The following is a 16,984-nucleotide window of genomic DNA, read 5'->3' on the forward strand; positions in this document are numbered from 1 at the left end:
CTTTAGCTGTAGTAAATTCTGTAGCTATGCTTGTGGCGAGGGTGTGTTGACGGTATGGCCGCATAAACACAACCTTAACTTAGTCTCGCCATCATACCTAGTACCCCAAACCGAAAGAAAAGGAAGTCTCAACAAGAGCGCTTTGCCGATGACTTTGGCGAAATACAAGAGAGCTCGGAGTAAAGGCTGTTTCGCCAGCAAGAGACAAATACTCCAAATCTAGCCACTACTTACCCTGCAGTCGGCCTCGAGCAATTCTGACCGATGAGGAGCAGCACAATAGAAAACGTGCCACCCTTCCGTAAATAGGACGCGCTGATGCTACAGAATGTCTGTACTGGGCTGGGAGAAGGCTATCGAATGACATAATAGGTACCGACACTGCCACCAAAGCACAGCCCTAGCCAGATGTAGCCCTCTCACGGAGAACTTAGCCGATCTTTGTATGTGCACATGTGTACATCAAGAGAAGCACACCTCTAAAGATCAAATAGCCTTACATTTCCTCCTACGCTAGATAAAAAGTTGAGCAAACACCAAATTTCACATATGTTCACATCCTCACGCACTCATAACAGCTAGATAGCTTCTAGCCACTGTGTGTGAGCCCCTCGTCCTGATCCCTTCGTATCTTGATTGACTCATCATTGTCCTGTTTCTCCTCGTCGCCATCTTCCTTCAGTCGTCCAGCCGGGGTATCGGTTTCCAATTCACATCTCATCTTTTTTTAATAATATTCGCTGTCGTTGCACGAACCTGTTGGGGCAAAGAGAAAAAAACGCCGCGCTATATATTTCTTGCTCGTCAATCCGTCATGGGCGTAGTCGTCGATCGCTGCGCACGATTCCGCGCGTGAAGGGCCTGTGATTCCAAACACTGGGCGAGAATCTGAAAGACCTGCCAAACGCCCGCATTATTCAACATGATGCCAAAGAGCCGCAACAACTTCGGCACATAGCCACCCGGCTCGACGAGAGTAAAGTTCGGGTCGATGCCCGCTGCGGCCAGCTTCTCCTTGGCCTTGGCCCCAATTGAGTCGACAATGTTCTTGACTTTTTCCAGGAGCCTGACGTCATCCTCCTCGAGCATCATGATCGCGGGCATCTGTCCGAAATCGATGTCGTCATGGCCGACGATGCCTAGATACGGCCCGACGCGATCCTGCAGCGTCGCCACCCACTCGGCGAGCACTTGGAGGCAGTCAAACGCGCAGAGCGCTGCTTGTAGAGGGAGCTCGCCGCCCCACAGATCGGCTACTGACAGGCCTAGTCGGTCGGCCATGAGGAGGGAGTCAGCGGCGAAGAATGAGGCTTTGCGGAGGTGCTTCTCGCGCCGAGATGTGACTCGCTCGGCTGAGTTCAAATCGTCACCAGAGCCGTTAAATCGCGCAAAGTCGATGGATTGCGTCTGTGGACCGGGAGAGTCGGACACAATGGCATCGCCCATGTTGGCATCGGCGGGCTCTGCTCGACTGCTGGACTCAGTAGTTGACCCGTCGGCGCGATTCTCAATGACTTGGCTGCCTCGGGCAATCTCGTTGGCCATGCCCACCCAGTCGCGCTCCCAGAACCGCTCTTTGGCGCGAGATAGATTGACAAAGAGGCGCACATAGGCCAGATCAAGCAGTGGAATGGAGTCGGCGGGTAAGGGACCCAGACCGTAAGGGTTCGGTCGCTCTACGCAATGGCGCGGGTTACTTGCCCATGCCATCTGCCAGGCGCGCAGAGCGGGCTCAATGTGCCGATGCATGCGTTCCGTCTCCTCGTTGGTCCACACCTTGTTGTGGTGTCGCTGGCGCGTCTCCCAGATGTAGTTGTGAAGTGCATAAATGAGCATAAGCATTGCATAGGAACTCGGGTTAAGCTTGCTACCGGGTGGCTTGCTGGGGTTGGGTATGTTGTCAAAGGCGACCGACATGTTCTTCATCGGCATCTCGCCCGTTTCTCTTTGACTCGAGTGAAGCAGCTCGCCTAGGGCCTCGCGAAATGGTGGCGTGTTGTGAGCAGCACCGCGGACACCACCCCTGGCGAAAAAATCGACACTAGTTTCTGCAGCCCAAAATTCTTCATCGCAGGGCAGATCAATCATGATTTCGGAATTCGTCAGAGCTGGCGCATGGTTGTATGCCGTTACCAGAACGCTAGATAAGAGGAACACAGCGTAGAGGGTGCGCTTGCGCCCTTCCATTCTGCTCCACTCGAGCCATTGATGATCTTGTAGACGCTCCTTCTTGCGTTCAAAATTGTCATCGTTGGCCATTTGCACATCTTCAATATTCGGGACGTGAAGTTGAATCGGCTTCGCCAGCTGGGCGCCTTGAGCGAGACCCACCAAGGAGGAAATGTGCATCGAAGCAATATCGGTAGCAATCTTGTCGACAACGTTGTGACCGTAAGACACGTTAAGCAGCATTGTCTGGACAAGCCAGACGGGAGTATCAGAACCATCGTCACTCGGCTGCGAGCCGCTGAGAGACGGTGTGCTCCTTGCCCGACTCATTTCCTGCTTCCGACGATCTTGTAAAAACATAAACACCATTCGCTTCGATAGCTCAAAAATTTGCTTCGACACTTCGAGGTCTCTTTCATACAGGGCGCCGATCATGGCGGTGGCCAGAACAAGACATCCTTTGCCGCCATGAGAACCTTCTTCGTCATCGTGGCCTGGCTTGGACATATCGAAATTGAGGGTGGGTACATGCAAAAATGGAAGATGCGGGTGGAAGTGCGTCAGGTAGGCTGTAACGTATCGCTGGAGATCCGGGGTGCTGGGTAGCTGGTGCTCGGTGGGCTGGTTATTGGCAGTCTGCGGTGCAGTCTTGAGCACGGGTTTACGACCAAATGGTTGGGATTTGGAGAGGATATTCACAATGGCGGTCCGGGTGGCATCTGTGATGGTGGTTACGGGAGAGGCTCCGAGGTTCCCGGCAGCGATGGGGTGCGTAGGGTCCGGGCCGGGATGGAAGCTTGGGGAGCTGCTTATGCTTTGTGCGTTGCGTCCCGTTACGACGGATGGGTTCATTGAACTCTGCGAATGATGCGTGGACAGGTAGGGGTCATTGATCTTTTGAGAAGCTGGCTGAGGTGATACAGGTGCTCCATTGAGGAGATCCGGGAAAACCGACCCATTGATATCCATAGCAAACGGGTTCGTCATCTGCGGAGGACCCATGACGGACGGCTGCCACATTGTGGAAGACCCTGCCGGGACCGGGTGATTGGAACCGTCCACCATCACATCGCTCATCCCGCTCTGGCTCGTGGTGCTGATTGCCGAAGGACTCGATCCGTCAATCGCGTTTTCGTTGTTTTGAAAGGTCATCTGATGCTCAAAGCCGGCAACCCAGTCGAGGCCATCGTCGAACGGCTGGCCAGACGACAGGTCGTTCAGGGAGGAGCTGAACGGAGACTGCTGGTCGACATTCATGGACTGGGGTGAGTCGTTGTAGTGGAGCGCGTTGGGATTGATGGTCGATCCATGGCCAAAGAGAATATTCTCAAAGTCAAATTCGGTGCCAAAGGGACCAACTGCGGGTGCCGTCCTCAGGGCCGGGTCGAGCTCGGCGTTGGTGCCCGTATCAAGCTTGGAGAGGCTGAGAGCCATGCCGCGCTGGCTGAGAGCGAGAGACATGCTACCAAAGTCGAAATTGTGCAGTGGCAGGCCTACCAAGGACGGGTGTCTATTGTGGCCGCCCATGCCTCTGGCAACGGAGGCGTTGGCGGAGGCCAGCATCTGCATGGCTGAGCCGTCAACATGACTTATGGTATTTGCTCGTGGTCTCATCTGGGCGTTCCCTTGACCGGCGGCACCGACGCTGGCGCCCGCTATGCTATTCTTGCGTCGGGCTTGGGCGGGAGTGACGCCGCTGGCAGATTCTCGGCGGTTGCGTGGGCGGGCCGAGGGGGTGGTTGTTTGATGCAACTTTTGCTGGTGTCGCAGGAGCAAGTCTCGGCGAGCAAAACATCGTTGACACTCGGGACACTCAAATGGCTTTTCTTTGGTGTGAGAGCGCTCGTGTCGCTTCAAATGTTCGAGGCGAGCGAAGGAACGCTGGCAGGTCGCGCAAACGTGGGGTCGTGGCTTATCGGTTTTTGGCGCGGGAAAGCTGGGCGGTGCCGGCTTGGGGTTGACAGTAATAGTAGAAGCTGACGTTTAGCAGTAAGGTTAGCCGTTATTCAGGGTAGAGCAATAACAATAGGCAGGAAATTCTTCCCGGGGGGGATGATTCGGCACCAAGGTGCGCAAACGAGGGGTGAAGCGGCAGACGCAAGCAGGGTAGCAACGTGGCGGGCGGGATTTTTCTCACCAGAATTGTCGCCGGCGGGCTTTGCGACCGCTGCAGCAGCAGAGGCGGCGGCGGTGGGGGATGTCGAAGTCATGATGGAAGAAGAGCGAGAAGGCCTGGCTCCAGAATCGTTCATTACCATGGCCAAGCCCGACGTTATGGAAAGGAAATGGCCGCTGCGTGCTGGCGCTGTGAGGATTGCGGTGAGCAGCACTGTTGGTTGAGCCGCCGAGCTGTCGTGGGGCAGAGTGAGTGGTAGAGAAAGACAGCGGGCGAAAGAGTCGATAGCGGGGGGTTGAGTGCGCTGATTAGAGAGGGGCGATAAGAGGTGAAGACGGGCGGCGACTGGCGGTTGGTGGGAGCCAGAGGTGCATGTCAAACGAGAAGCGGGAGCTGAGCTGGTCGAATTGGAAACTGGGGGAGAGGGCAGGGAACAAAGTCGCTCGTGAACAGCGCGAACCCGCCAGTCGAAGCAATTGCTGCTCAAGGAGGGAAGAGGAAGAATCGCGGGAAAGGAGAGAAGATGAGAGAAGAAAGAAAGGTTTATTAGCTTGCACGGACTGGTAAGTAAGGTAGGGACGGGATGGCAGGATGGTGGCGGCGACGCAGCACCAATGGCGGGGTGCGAATGCGCACTGTGCCATTTACAGGGGCTTTTACAGACATCTGGGTACCTGGAGGTACCTACCTAGTACCTAGCTTATCAGGTGCCTTGGGGCCTGGCCTGGTCAATGTCAATGAGCTGGTCGCGAGGCTGGAGGCCCTGCAAACGGCGCGCCCCTCGAAATCGTTAGCACCCTGCAGCGCCTGCCGCTTTCCTGCCTAGGGGCTCGTGGGTGGCTGGCTCCGGGCGGTGTCACCACATCATACCCCGGACGAGGAAGCCGTTTAGGTTTGCCTGGCATTCTCGCCGCGAGTAAGGATAGGACGAACCTAGTCGATCTAAGAACTTGGTCTGCTCGACAAACCAAGACCCCTTGCTCGCCCTGTGCACACGCAACACTCTGCCCAGGGCTTCTAGACATGTCTCGAGCGGCGCGCGACGCCGCCGCTGCATTACAGCGATGTGGCAGCACAGTGCGCTCTGCTGACTGAGCACGGTGCGAAGTAGGAGCCTGTTCTCTGTCCCCATCGGCGCCGAAGCAGCTGCGAGAGCCACTGTGGATAACCCTTGAATGAGCAAATCAATACGATACGTGCGAATTACTTGCTGCTAATAATAAAAGAGCTAGACTCTCTCGCATCTGCAGGTTCGCAGGCGTGGAGCCTGAACGTGGGCTACTGCGATGCAGCGCCCGTGATCAGGCCCGGCTCTGGGTACGTTAACCAACGGACGGGTCCAACAGTCTAGCGACACCGACGCCGCTAGTCTCGAGAGAGCGGCAGAGCATACTGTCGCAAACTCACTCGCTCAAAGTTATTGGTTGATCCTCACTCTTGCTGTCATCTAATTTTCAAGAGGCCCCAATGCGAGTGAACGGGGTCCTCGGACGGCGGAGGGCGCTGGATTTGCTGGCGGAGGGGCATTCTGGAGGTCTGTTTTGGAAGAACTCGCCAGTCAAAACAGGGCCGCGCCGTCCTCCAGCGTTACATTCGCTGCAAGCCGCTGCAAAGCCCCTGTACGTCTCCATGTAACCTGCATGCTGCCAAGCTCCGCTGTCGATTTATTGCTGCTGGATTCGTAGAGCCTGCATGCCTTATTACTTAATTGACTGGTTGATTTCGGCAGCTCCCAGTTGGTATGCTATCGGTGGTCTATTAATACGGTACTCGTCGAGTATGCCTTGATGTTGACCTATAGGTACTGCCAGACGCACTTATTAATTGCCAGTACAGCGTCGCCGCCGTACCTTCAAATACGCGGGTGCATGCCTTGTCTTATTTGTCCTGCAGATACAGGTCCGGCCAGCTAAAACATTTGTGCACCGGCATTAGGCCCTGCCGCAGCCTCGCTGTCCTCGTTGGCTGCATCTGCACATGTGGGCGCAAGTAGTGCGGCATCCTGTGCAAGACCTTCAAGACATTATGCGCCTCGTGCTGAAGCAAGAGATAATCGGCGCAAAGTGCGCCTTGACCAGAAAGAAAACTACCTACCTTGAATGGGGACCAGAGCTCGAAAAATGTCCGAAGCAAAGCGTCGGAGGCTGGTTAGTGGTAGCTCCTTGGGCGTGAGTACTACCTACCTACCGGACATGCATGCCCATGAGGTGGTTGCCATGCTACGCTCACTGAGCCCTCCAGATTTATTACTGGTCGTTTGACATTTCCCTTTGAATTTGATCCGTGTGGGCAGCAACTGTTTCAGGGCTCCCCACTCGTCTGCCCAACAGCCATGGCCAGCATGGGTAACTAGTGACATTTCGATGGGTGACCTACGGAATCGCCCATGCCGCTGTCCGCATCCACGTCGCCTTCGCCCAGCGAGTGCCACAATTTGCTATCGACATTCTGCGGAAGCAAACTGGCTCATCTCCGTGCAGTTGAAGCTCGCAGCATCTCATCTCCTCTGCCACCATTTCTGGCCTGTGCCTGCTACCTTGGCAGCGCTTTTGGGTGCTTCCGAGGTGAAACCGAGACGGGCGTTTGCATCGGTTGCCGCCGGCGCACCTCTAACGTTAGTGTGCTGCCACCTGCCAAAGCCGACATGAGCGCCATCTTCCTGGAGCACAAACACGCGATGTTACTCAATGCTGGGAAAAATTTCTCTTCTAACCATCAGCCATCTGTCGTTTAATAGAATAGGACGGCTCGCTAAGGTAGACCATGGTTCTTATTCTTGCGTCCTGTGCCCAGCTCGACAACCTCCCTTCGTACCTTCAAGTTTGATGCCCGTGGCGCTGGTGGCTGTTCGGTGTAGCCTAGCTGCAGCTCAGGCTATATTACACACAAGTTACACCCTAGCACTAACAAATGCGACGCAGTGTCGGCGTGATTTACCGTAGGACGAACACTAACAGCATTCTGACGGCAATCGCAACGCACATACGAATCGTAAAGGAAAGCAACAGTTCGCACCGTTATGACGACGACCGAGATCTGCACAAGCCAATACGCGCGCACATCGCAATGCATCTGCGCTTCTCCGTCCACTACGCCGACTCGCCAGCAACAGCAGCTCCGGCCAAATCAGGCCCAACCAAGCCTCTCATTTATCTCCGTAAACAAAGCACTTGGAGCACCCCAAAGCCCATTCCATCGTGTCAGCGTCAATGGTATTCAAACTACGGATACGGAGTAGGCAACCTGGCTCCCCAGCTGATCGGCAACAGTCCGAACCGTGTCAACGGCGCATGCATGGATATTAACGAGGTTAGGTTCGTGCAAATTGCTCCCAGCATTCTAGACCTCGGGGCAAGACAGTCCACTGCCTACGAAGCCACCAACTATCGTGTCCGCTGGCTCCATGTCCGCTGGCTCCTGTCGACCCCTGTCTAGCGTCTGCCTGCTCCTTTAAACCGGTCGATCGATTTTTGGTCAGCACAACTTACAGGGGCGTTGACATGGAGCTTCGCTCTGATTGACCATCGACTGTCCCAGCGTGGGCTTCTGCAGGCTAGTCCTGCAGCTAGACAATAATCCACCACCCACTCCTACTTGCACAGTGCGCAGATTGCCTGGTTTCCATTTGATTGTACTCCAAGTGATCAGGGCCTCTGAACAGGTGATGTTGTCTTGGGCGTTCGAAGACTGGACCTAGATTTACCTTGTACGCAGAGCTACTGCGCAAGCCATCAGTTACTCTGCAGCGTCGGAAGCTGGCACTCGTTGAACTGGGACAGATTTGCAGAACAAAACTACGAATCCCGCAACAGCGTAAACTTTCACGCTCTTCTACTGCATGTTAGGTCTGCTACATCCAAATACTGCGTATCGATGTCAACTGACATCCTCTCGTGTCAGCTCCACACATGGCTGCAATCAACTTCAAACCCTATCAAGTTTCAAGCCTCCCTTCCTGAATGTTGGTCATGCTGTGAAGCACGGCAGCTTTGTTGGCCGTCGGTTCGGCAGTTTGCCGTGTTTAGCTCACAGGCCTTTCGCAGCTGAACGACGACTGTCATCGCAATGGCACAGTATGTCGTTACTGTCTTCCCCCTTACGAATTAAGTTCGATGACCAAAATCTTCTATATCGCCCAAGTTTGACTGAGAGATTGCGTGGTCGATTCCGTCCGGCATCAGCCACGCATTTATCACGCTACTAGATTCATGGCGTTGTGGCATCCGGTCACCAGCAGACGGAGTAAATTGTGCCATGCCTTGCGGACTTCGCTACTCGGTACTGTGAGCTGGCCACGGTGAGCTGAACTGGCTGGAAATTCTTCCTCGCGCGAAACGGATTTAGCCTTGGGCGCATTGACCCTGCCTAGAGACGGCGACCATCAATGTCCCGCGCCCCGTCTCTACCCCAGCCTTCCCCGGATGATTGAGTGGGACTGGCTACAAAAAGCTGAGTTTCTGCAATATCACATCCATGGAAAGCATCCAAAAGGAGCATGGCATTGCAGTGAGCTTTTTGGCAGAACCGTATTGTTGTCTGCTGTTCGGACCGCTCACAGCTTCGTCTGCCTGTGGGTCGCTAAGATCTGTTGGCTGTAGCACATGGATATTAGAGTTTACATTGAGTCGTCCGCGCATGGGTTGGCCAGATCAAGCGAGTTGTCGCTCAGCACTTCAATGATCAGTAGCTTCTATTGGCTGCGTGCAGTGCCGGCGTTGCTTATCCCAAAGGGTGCTCAAGAAACCTACTGGCTTAACCGAAGTGGGCTCACAAGGACAAACTGCATACTGTACAGCTCTCTAGGTCATCCAGCGACAGTATATAGCATGTGATGAGATGTCAGATATCCGAGGCTGACGATCAAGGCCGGATCCTTTTGTTGAGCACAACCGAGAGAGAATCATGGGCTTGAGACGGCATATAACGCACCCACCGCGGCTGGGGAATAATACATGGGCTGCATCATCATGCAGCACTCGCAGTCATCGATCAGATCATTGGAAGGGTTTTTATTACAGTCAATGCCAGCATTGCCTCAGACCGGAATCTTCGGAAGACCCTGCACCTGGATCCCCCGGATTCTGTTGTCTCCGTTGGTGGCGTCGAGCTCAAAACCGCTGGTTTGGCAGAGGCATCGACTCGCGCAGGCGTGTGGACACAACGAAATCTTGATCAAAGCCAGGACCACCGCGGTTCTTTCAATTACATGTCCTGGTATCCGTGTACACATGGCTCTTATCCTTTTATACATCCGCAAGAGACGAAGGCATGCCATATAGCTACGTTGGCTGCGACGTGGTCCACACAGCCACGCGTCGAGCTAGTGCCAAACAGTTGCGCCAGCCCACTGTGGCGGCCAACTTTGCCGATATTAATGACACAACAAGGAGACGACTGCTTGCCAGCACAGTCTCTGGGCAATGGATCCCCTACTTGCAGCTATGATACGAACGCTGCAGTGCGAGGCGCATGCTGTTGCCGATTTCGCATCCTGGTAGCTGGTAACTTGGCAGTGCGCCGCCCAGTGACAGTAGAAAAGCGACAAAATTTCGGGGTTTGACAGGGTTCAGCCGAATCTGAGCTTTGACATGTCTTGTGTCCCCGAGTTGCGGCAGCCGGTCGCCTGCTCTCAGTGTTGACAGCGAACGCCTTGCGCCCGGTGCATGTGTTATCCCATGGTTTTGACGTGACATCAAATGCGCTTTCCAGTCTCGCTGTGGATCTCCGTGTGCGCCGTTGTCTGTTGGGCCTTTTACAAGTTGTATCAGAGTCGCACTGTACGGCAGAGCAGGCGTCCGTCCCATGCATGTACTTCGGCCGCCTTTCTTTCAGGGCCCCGAAAGCCGCGAACGCTGGTTGGTCCAGCGGCGCGCAGGCCCTGCAGTCATGGTCTGCAGGAAATAGCCTGACAAACCACTTTATTTTCCCGAGCATGGCGCGGGCCAGGGAGGATAAATACAGTTGAAAGTGGGCAAAAGTACGACGCACATAATCATGGCGCTCACTCGAGCCTGCTTTACCAGCGCCGTCGGTCCTGCACCAATGAAACTTACGATGCCGCCCTGACATAACTTTTTGGGGCCTCGATGGAAATAATTCCCGCTCACTAACTAATTCGTATATTCTGTTTCACGAGCGTGGGCACGAGAGAGACCACGATTGAGCCCGGAGAATCCATGGAGGAGCGACGTGGTTGGATCCCTCCAAGTGGCGCCTTTGCCTGCCCTGGCTACTCACCGGCGAACTGCGCCAAGCCCTTGTCGGGGATGCCCAGGTACCAAGCTGCGATGTCTATTGGCTAGACGGTCAATAATTATATCCATCGGCAAAATATATCCCACCAAGAGCTTCGTCGCTCTTTTCACCAGGCAGGATCGAAGTGGGCGCTTGGCCAGCTTCACCTCACAATGCGCCCTAGTTACCATGTTGGCAGCCTACTTTGTTACAGGCGCAGGCAACAAACCAGAAGAAAGGCAGGGACCCTGGTGCCTGTCCTGCAGCCATGTTTGCTGGCCGGCTGGTTGCTTGTGGTCAGCTGCCTGCATGAAGCATCCATCCCATATCGGTAGATCAGCTACAGAGCACCGATGCGGCAATGATTCCCGTCCTGCCGTCCTTTCGTGCGCCATTTTGGGGAGCGCTGAATGACGCGAAATGGCCGAGGCACACACCAAACTTGATTCTTTTTCCAGTTTCTGCTCCTGCTGTGCATAATTTAGTACTCAGCCTTGACCAGCTAACCCCCAAAGCGTTGTCTATAACCCGCCATGATTGCGAGGCTGTATCGTTTAAGCGCCGGGCTGGACCGTCTTCAGTGGCCCGCCCCGTTCGAGGGCGGTTTTATCGCCAGAGCCTCACCGTCCAGTCAACAGGGGCTATTTCTTTCCACTGGCAAGGTTGAAACATTGACAAAGGGGTTTCTTTCATGTAGAGTGACTTCTTACATAGCTTGCCTTCTCCATTGGCGTGTCTCTGAAACCGGTTTTTGGTCCTGGTCGCGCTTTCTGGTGCCTGCAAGCCACGCGCCCACCAAGGCGGTGATTGGTGACGATGATGTAGTTAATATATGCGGCTTTGCTGGCCTCTGTGCCGTCATAGCCCATTTCTCAACGTCAATCGTTGTTCTTATTTTGAACTCTTAGTGAGACATTTTCCATTTCCCCTTTGCCTACGCACGACAATTAGGCACTTTCCGTAACATATCCTCGCCAAAAGTACACCAGCGCGTGCCTGTTGCACGGCATCACCATGATCCTCACGCCGCTCTCCAGCCTCTTCCTGCTACCCCTGCTCCTGCAGCCCGCCGCCGCCGCCGCAGCCACCGTCACCGTCACCGCCGCGCCCAGCATCCCCTCCAAAGAGCCCTCCTACTCGAAACGCTACGTCTTCACGTCCGCCGTGCTCAACAGTACCAACACCTACCGCGCGCAGCACAACGCCTCCTCGCTGACGTGGAACGCGACGCTCGCATCCTTTGCCGCGTCCTACCTGGAGGCGGCGCAAAAGGACGACTGCAAGTTTGAGCACTCGGGCGGGCCGTACGGGGAGAACATCGCCATCGGGTACGCGAACGCGACGGCGGCGATGGAGGCCTGGGGCGACGAGCGGAAGGAGTACAGCTTCGGCAAGCCCGGGTTCGACCATGGCACCGGGCACTTTACCCAGCTGGTCTGGAAGGACACGACGACGGTGGGGTGTGAGCGCGTGCTGTGCGAGGGCGTCAAGGGGTGGTTTGTGGCGTGCGAGTACTGGCCGCGGGGCAACGTGCAGGGAGAGTTTGGAGATGAGGTGCAGAAGCAGGTCGAGAGTGGCAGTGGCGCGGAGAGATTAAGAGCAGAACTTGGACTGGTGGCGATGGCTACTGCCATGGCGGTCTGGTTATCGTGGATGTGAGAAGAAATAATTGTATATATGGAAGACGTTATATTTACAAAAGCGACTATTTATGAAGAAGAACAACGGATATATCCCCAAAGCAGAGCATCACATCTTGCGCAGCCTCAAGTAAAGTTCTTTTCCGTTCCGACGCCATAGCGTCTCTGATCCGGCGTCTTCTCCCCGTCCTCCCACCATCGCAGGGAAAACGTCCAGCCCGCAAACAGCCGCGCGCTCCGCATTTCCTCGCTACTAAGCCACTCTGAACCTGCGGGAATCACCTTGTCCGTCGCGAAACTACTATCCGCCAGCAGCGCGGCCATTCCAGCAATAGTGCATGGGTTGTGCGGAAGCACTTTACCGACGCGTAGCAGCGGACGCGCGGCGGCAAGGCATAGCACCATGACGCCAAGCATCACCTGCAGCGCGATCTTGGGCTTTGCGTTCTGCACCAGTCTCCGGTGGCCGGGAATGCGCATCGTAGCGGTGATATCGGTGGCGCGCTTGCCAACTTTCTCGACAGATCGCATGTTGAGAGACACAGCCTGTGCCATGTAAGCCTGGTAGGCCTTGGTTACAGCGTCACCGAGGTGGCGGGCATTGGATGTGCCGACAATGTCGGTCACTGGAACACCGCCCTTGCCAAATACGAGGGCGTCGATGAATTCATCCACGTCGTTGTTGGTTGTTGGTCCGTCGTCCGGAGCGGAAATTGTACGGTTGTAGACTGGATCAGCAAGGCCTTCCAGCCACGCGTTGACGGGAATCTGAAACTTTTCGCTGTCGCTGCCGGACTTGAGCTTGCGGCCAGATGACTCGTCTACTTTGGGTGGACGAGACGGATCGAGGGTAAAGTCGGGGAGCTGCCAGGTTACTTCAGCGGTGACCTCTTCAAAGGTCTGGTAGCAAACCACAGTGGCCAGGTCGTGCTCAAACTTCCATGAAGACACATCGCCGTCATGACCAGCCTGCACAGTCTTGATGGTGCCAAAGGTGGCGGCAAAACTAGGACAGCCGTGGTCTTCTACGTCAAAGTTCACGCTAGCGTGAGACGACGAGTGTGTATTGACGGCGCCGTCACCGTAAATATCCTTTCCGTCCCATACGAGCACGGATCCCTTACCAACGTAGACGGGGCTGGTGTCGTTGGGCACGCTGAAATACTGCATCCAGCTGGATCGGGACACATTTTTCGTTGGGGGCGTCTCGCAGTAGTCAGAGAAGCTCATGGTGATATTCAGACCGACCGTAACTTGGCCAGGAATAGGCGTCCAGTACTCGTTTTGGAAAGGGAGCTTCACGTACGAGCCTGAGTTCGGCTTGTCCTCGACCTGGGTAATTTCACGATCTTGCGCTGGGACAGCAGAGCAGGCTAGGCCAGGTCGAAGCGCCTGCACTATAGCGACGAGAGGCGCATCGCCACGTAACTGATCAGCAGAGAACTCGTTTTGTTCGTAGCGAGGAAAAGCGAGCCCTTCCCAGGTCCACTGAGAATAGTTGAGCCCCGTATAACGGATCAAGCTGTCCATGGAGGCAGCATGGCTGTCTTGCATAGCCAGCTTCGCATGGTTGAGGTTGAAGTTGTCAAGACGATGAATCGTCAGGTCTCGGGGTCTGTCAAATTCAACGACACTATAGAGGCTAGACATAACAATCGATAGAAAGAGAGCGACGGAGTTGGCTGCGACCAGAATGGCAAGAGCTAAGTGCCTAGCCTTGACTGCACGGAAGAAGGCAACGGGGAGGCTTCTTCCGGTGACGTTGAACTGCACTGTGCGGTCAGCCATTGCATGGCTCTTCTTCAGGGCAGTGAAAGGTGCGAAGATGGTAGCCATGGTGACAAACTTGGCATACATGCTAGTTACGGCGAGAACGACAGCGGCTGGGATAAATGTAGTGAAAATGGTGGCGCTAGATCGGCCAACGGTGAGGAAGCCTTGGCTGCTGTCGGAGATGTGCTGAATGACCTCGAGCGCTCCAATGATAGTAAGAGGAGCGGCCAGAGCCAGGGCAAGGAACCACATGTGACCGGCTGTGGGCTTCCACCAGGATGACTTGGAGGATTTTTGGCGCCTTTGGCGAACCGCTTCGGTTTCCATTTGATGCACTGCCTCGAGGCGGAACGAAAATGGCGCTGCCGTCACAGCAGTCTTGTATCGAAACTCGCCTAGCTTCTGGCGCAGCCCAGAGGCGCTGGCCTTGCCTGTCCCTGACATGACCTGTCTGAACAGGGGACTCGTCGCCATGATGGTGGCCATGGACGCGATAGAGCCAGGGTGATGTGGAGTCACCGCGCGGGGAGCGATAAATACCAGGGCAACTGCTATGATGACGCAAAACCCCAGAAATGTGCACATGAAGGCAACAGATATCAAATAGGCCACAAGCTTCCGTCCAGGATACTCTATCGATCCTACAGCGTTCTTGTCGGCAGGTTGTCGAGCGAGAAGATGTATCGTCTGTGCGGCCATTCCTTGGTACACGCTCTTGGCAGTTGTCTTGAGCAGCTCCGCGTCTGTGAATGCGCCAATACTATCTTTCCTGGCCTTCATAGTCATGAATTGAAAAAATGTCGGGACCATCTCGGAAAGCGCAAAGTCTTTGCCACCCGTGCCGAGAAACATGTTCGACGATGAAGTGTGGACAGCCATCGCCACAGCTCCGCCCGATATATCCGCAATATGTCCGTCTTCGGTTCCCATGCCCGTGATGGACTTCCAGTCTGGGCCAGCATGGCTTTGGAACTGGGCGGCGCCATCAATCGGGCTCGACTGAGAAGCAATGCCCGATTTAATGGAATATGAGGGCTTGCAGAGCAAAGCAGTGACCTCGTTGACATACATGTAAGTTGGAGCGTTGAGAGATTTGTCGTAAGGAGAAATTTGAAGATCCGTAACGGACAGAAAGATTCGCTGGTCGGCGAAGGGGTCAAAGACTTTTGCTGCTTTGTCGTCATCTGGCTGTGCCTCCGCTTTGCCAAAGTCCCAACCCGTGTTGCATGGATACACTTCGAACTGGGCTTGATAGTTTTGAGTCGCATTTGGATCGTTGTATTGGTAATGGTCAGGGCCACCAGCGAGAGTCACGCCGTTGATGGCGCAGTCAGTTGTATTGACATCGGTGATGAAATATTGGGCGAGCATGCTTTTCCAAGGGATAGACGCCTTGGTCGCATTGGTAATTGGTAGTTGTTCGCAGTCCAGATCAGGCATGATAGCGTCGACGAGTACTGAAAAGTTTGTGTTTCCGGCGCTATTTTGCGGAATCTGCAACTGAGGAATAACTGCATCTTTGGATGTACCCGGTGGATAGTGGAGGCCCTGAAAGTTGACAGCATTGTAAAGCTGCGCTGCGCCAGGTCCAATATTCCAGAAATTGGCGGAATCAGCGCCTGAAGCTAACCTGAATTCAGACTTGAGCTTGATGTCGTTCCGGCTTTCGGACACGGAGGCATCTTCGAGCATGAATAACGAAGTGGAAAAGAGTATCTGAAAGATAATTAGAGAGGATGGTTCGAGTCGTAGAATGTAATATAGACTGAAGGACACAAAGAGACGTCGGGAGAATGGGAGAAATGCAGGTAAACAATTACTCACTGTTCCAATAAGCAGCATATAGGCAAGGCTGGAGAGCACGACAGGCCAGTGCCGATTTCTAACAGCGCGATAGAAGCCCACCGGCAGCGCAGGTGTACTGTAGTCGACAAATACGCTCCTTTCCGCTGTAGAAGGGAATTTGGCCATTTCGCTCCATGCCATAAGACTCTTCATGTAGTAGTCGACTTGGCGCCAGGATGCGGCCACCAAGACAAACAAAGCTGTTGGAAGACATCTTCCCAGGTAGTGATTGGCGTCACTCGCCACCGCGAGGCCCTCACTGCGCAAGGACAGACGATAGACCAGCCCAGTCATGAGAAGCAGAAGTAAGAAGACTGCCGCAAACAAGAGCAGGTAGAGCTTCGACAGAGACGTAGGCGTCCACAATTCGGACTTGGGACCGCTTTGTGGGATTAGTCGCTCTGTGTCTTCGGAAGAAGATGGTGACGGCTGCGCACCGAAGTCTCGGCGGTCTGATACTCCTGCATGAAGAGCATCAGCACCGGCATCGTACCGAAAAGCAGCGCTAGAGAGGGCCTCGTGCGGTAAGGTTAACGGATCCGCAAACTCTGTCTCCTCGGGGACCAAATCATATCGTCGGGGGCGAAAGGGCAGCTTTTCCGGTCCTGTGATGTCCTCTTCCTCATCGCTGTCTTCGTTATTGTTGTGATGATCGCGGTGTAAGTCGTCGTCGTCAGGCGGAGCTGTATCGATGGTCAGCGGTTGGCATTCTCTGTCAGCACATAGACTGCGAACAGGCCATACCTTGATCATAGGCATCGCGGTGCACATCCTTGGGCGTGTCGCGCTGCCAGCTGCTCGGGATCAGGTCATCGTGAAAGTCATTGTGACCGAGGCCTTGGTCGCGCGTTGGCTCCATGTCAGCGGCCAGCAGTCGCTTGGTATCATGGTTTGGGGCATCGTCAAAGGCATGGACCGCGCTGCGAGGCTCGACCCTGCTATATGAATGCTCAATGCGGCCATGGCCATGGCCGTGGAATATGCGAGCCTTGTTGGATTCCAAATGAGTGGTACAAACGAGGCGTCCTTGTCAAGTGGAGGTTGCACCAAGTGCTGAGTGCGCCGTCGGGCTGTTGAGCTGGCAGGCTGCTGTAAGCCAATCACTCGCCTCGAGGCCCGCTGTACAAGCCTACTAAGCGTCTCGGGTCAGCATCCTGACCCGCCGCCCAGTGATGCTAACATGCTAGTTACTGAGTGTCTAATCATG

The 16,984-nt window shown here is 54.8% G+C and overlaps 4 protein-coding genes across 4 annotated transcripts; 2 read left to right on the forward strand and 2 right to left on the reverse strand.

Moving 5' to 3' along the window:
• Positions 1–804: 804 nt before the first annotated feature.
• LMH87_010690 (uncharacterized protein) lies at positions 805–4,379 on the reverse strand (the record flags this gene model as incomplete). Its single annotated transcript, XM_056199708.1, has 2 exons — positions 805–4,145; positions 4,307–4,379. The coding sequence occupies 2 exons, from the start codon at positions 4,377–4,379 to the stop codon at positions 805–807; spliced, it is 3,414 nt and encodes a 1,137-aa protein (XP_056051630.1).
• Positions 4,380–7,351: 2,972 nt separating this feature from the next.
• On the forward strand, positions 7,352–7,720 carry LMH87_010691 (uncharacterized protein; the record flags this gene model as incomplete). Its single annotated transcript, XM_056199709.1, has 2 exons — positions 7,352–7,497; positions 7,555–7,720. The coding sequence occupies 2 exons, from the start codon at positions 7,352–7,354 to the stop codon at positions 7,718–7,720; spliced, it is 312 nt and encodes a 103-aa protein (XP_056051631.1).
• A 3,631-nt stretch (positions 7,721–11,351) lies between these two features.
• Positions 11,352–12,178, forward strand: LMH87_010692 (uncharacterized protein; the record flags this gene model as incomplete). Its single annotated transcript, XM_056199710.1, has 2 exons — positions 11,352–11,426; positions 11,501–12,178. The coding sequence occupies 2 exons, from the start codon at positions 11,352–11,354 to the stop codon at positions 12,176–12,178; spliced, it is 753 nt and encodes a 250-aa protein (XP_056051632.1).
• A 107-nt stretch (positions 12,179–12,285) lies between these two features.
• Positions 12,286–16,636, reverse strand: LMH87_010693 (uncharacterized protein; the record flags this gene model as incomplete). The annotated part of the gene is made up of 5 exons (XM_056199711.1): positions 12,286–15,648; positions 15,757–16,159; positions 16,215–16,229; positions 16,271–16,460; positions 16,522–16,636. The coding sequence occupies 5 exons, from the start codon at positions 16,634–16,636 to the stop codon at positions 12,286–12,288; spliced, it is 4,086 nt and encodes a 1,361-aa protein (XP_056051633.1).
• Between the last annotated feature and the right edge of the window lie 348 nt (positions 16,637–16,984).

This window comes from Akanthomyces muscarius, chromosome 4 (assembly GCF_028009165.1).
Source record: "Akanthomyces muscarius strain Ve6 chromosome 4, whole genome shotgun sequence".
In the NCBI taxonomy this organism is placed as follows: domain Eukaryota; kingdom Fungi; phylum Ascomycota; class Sordariomycetes; order Hypocreales; family Cordycipitaceae; genus Akanthomyces; species Akanthomyces muscarius.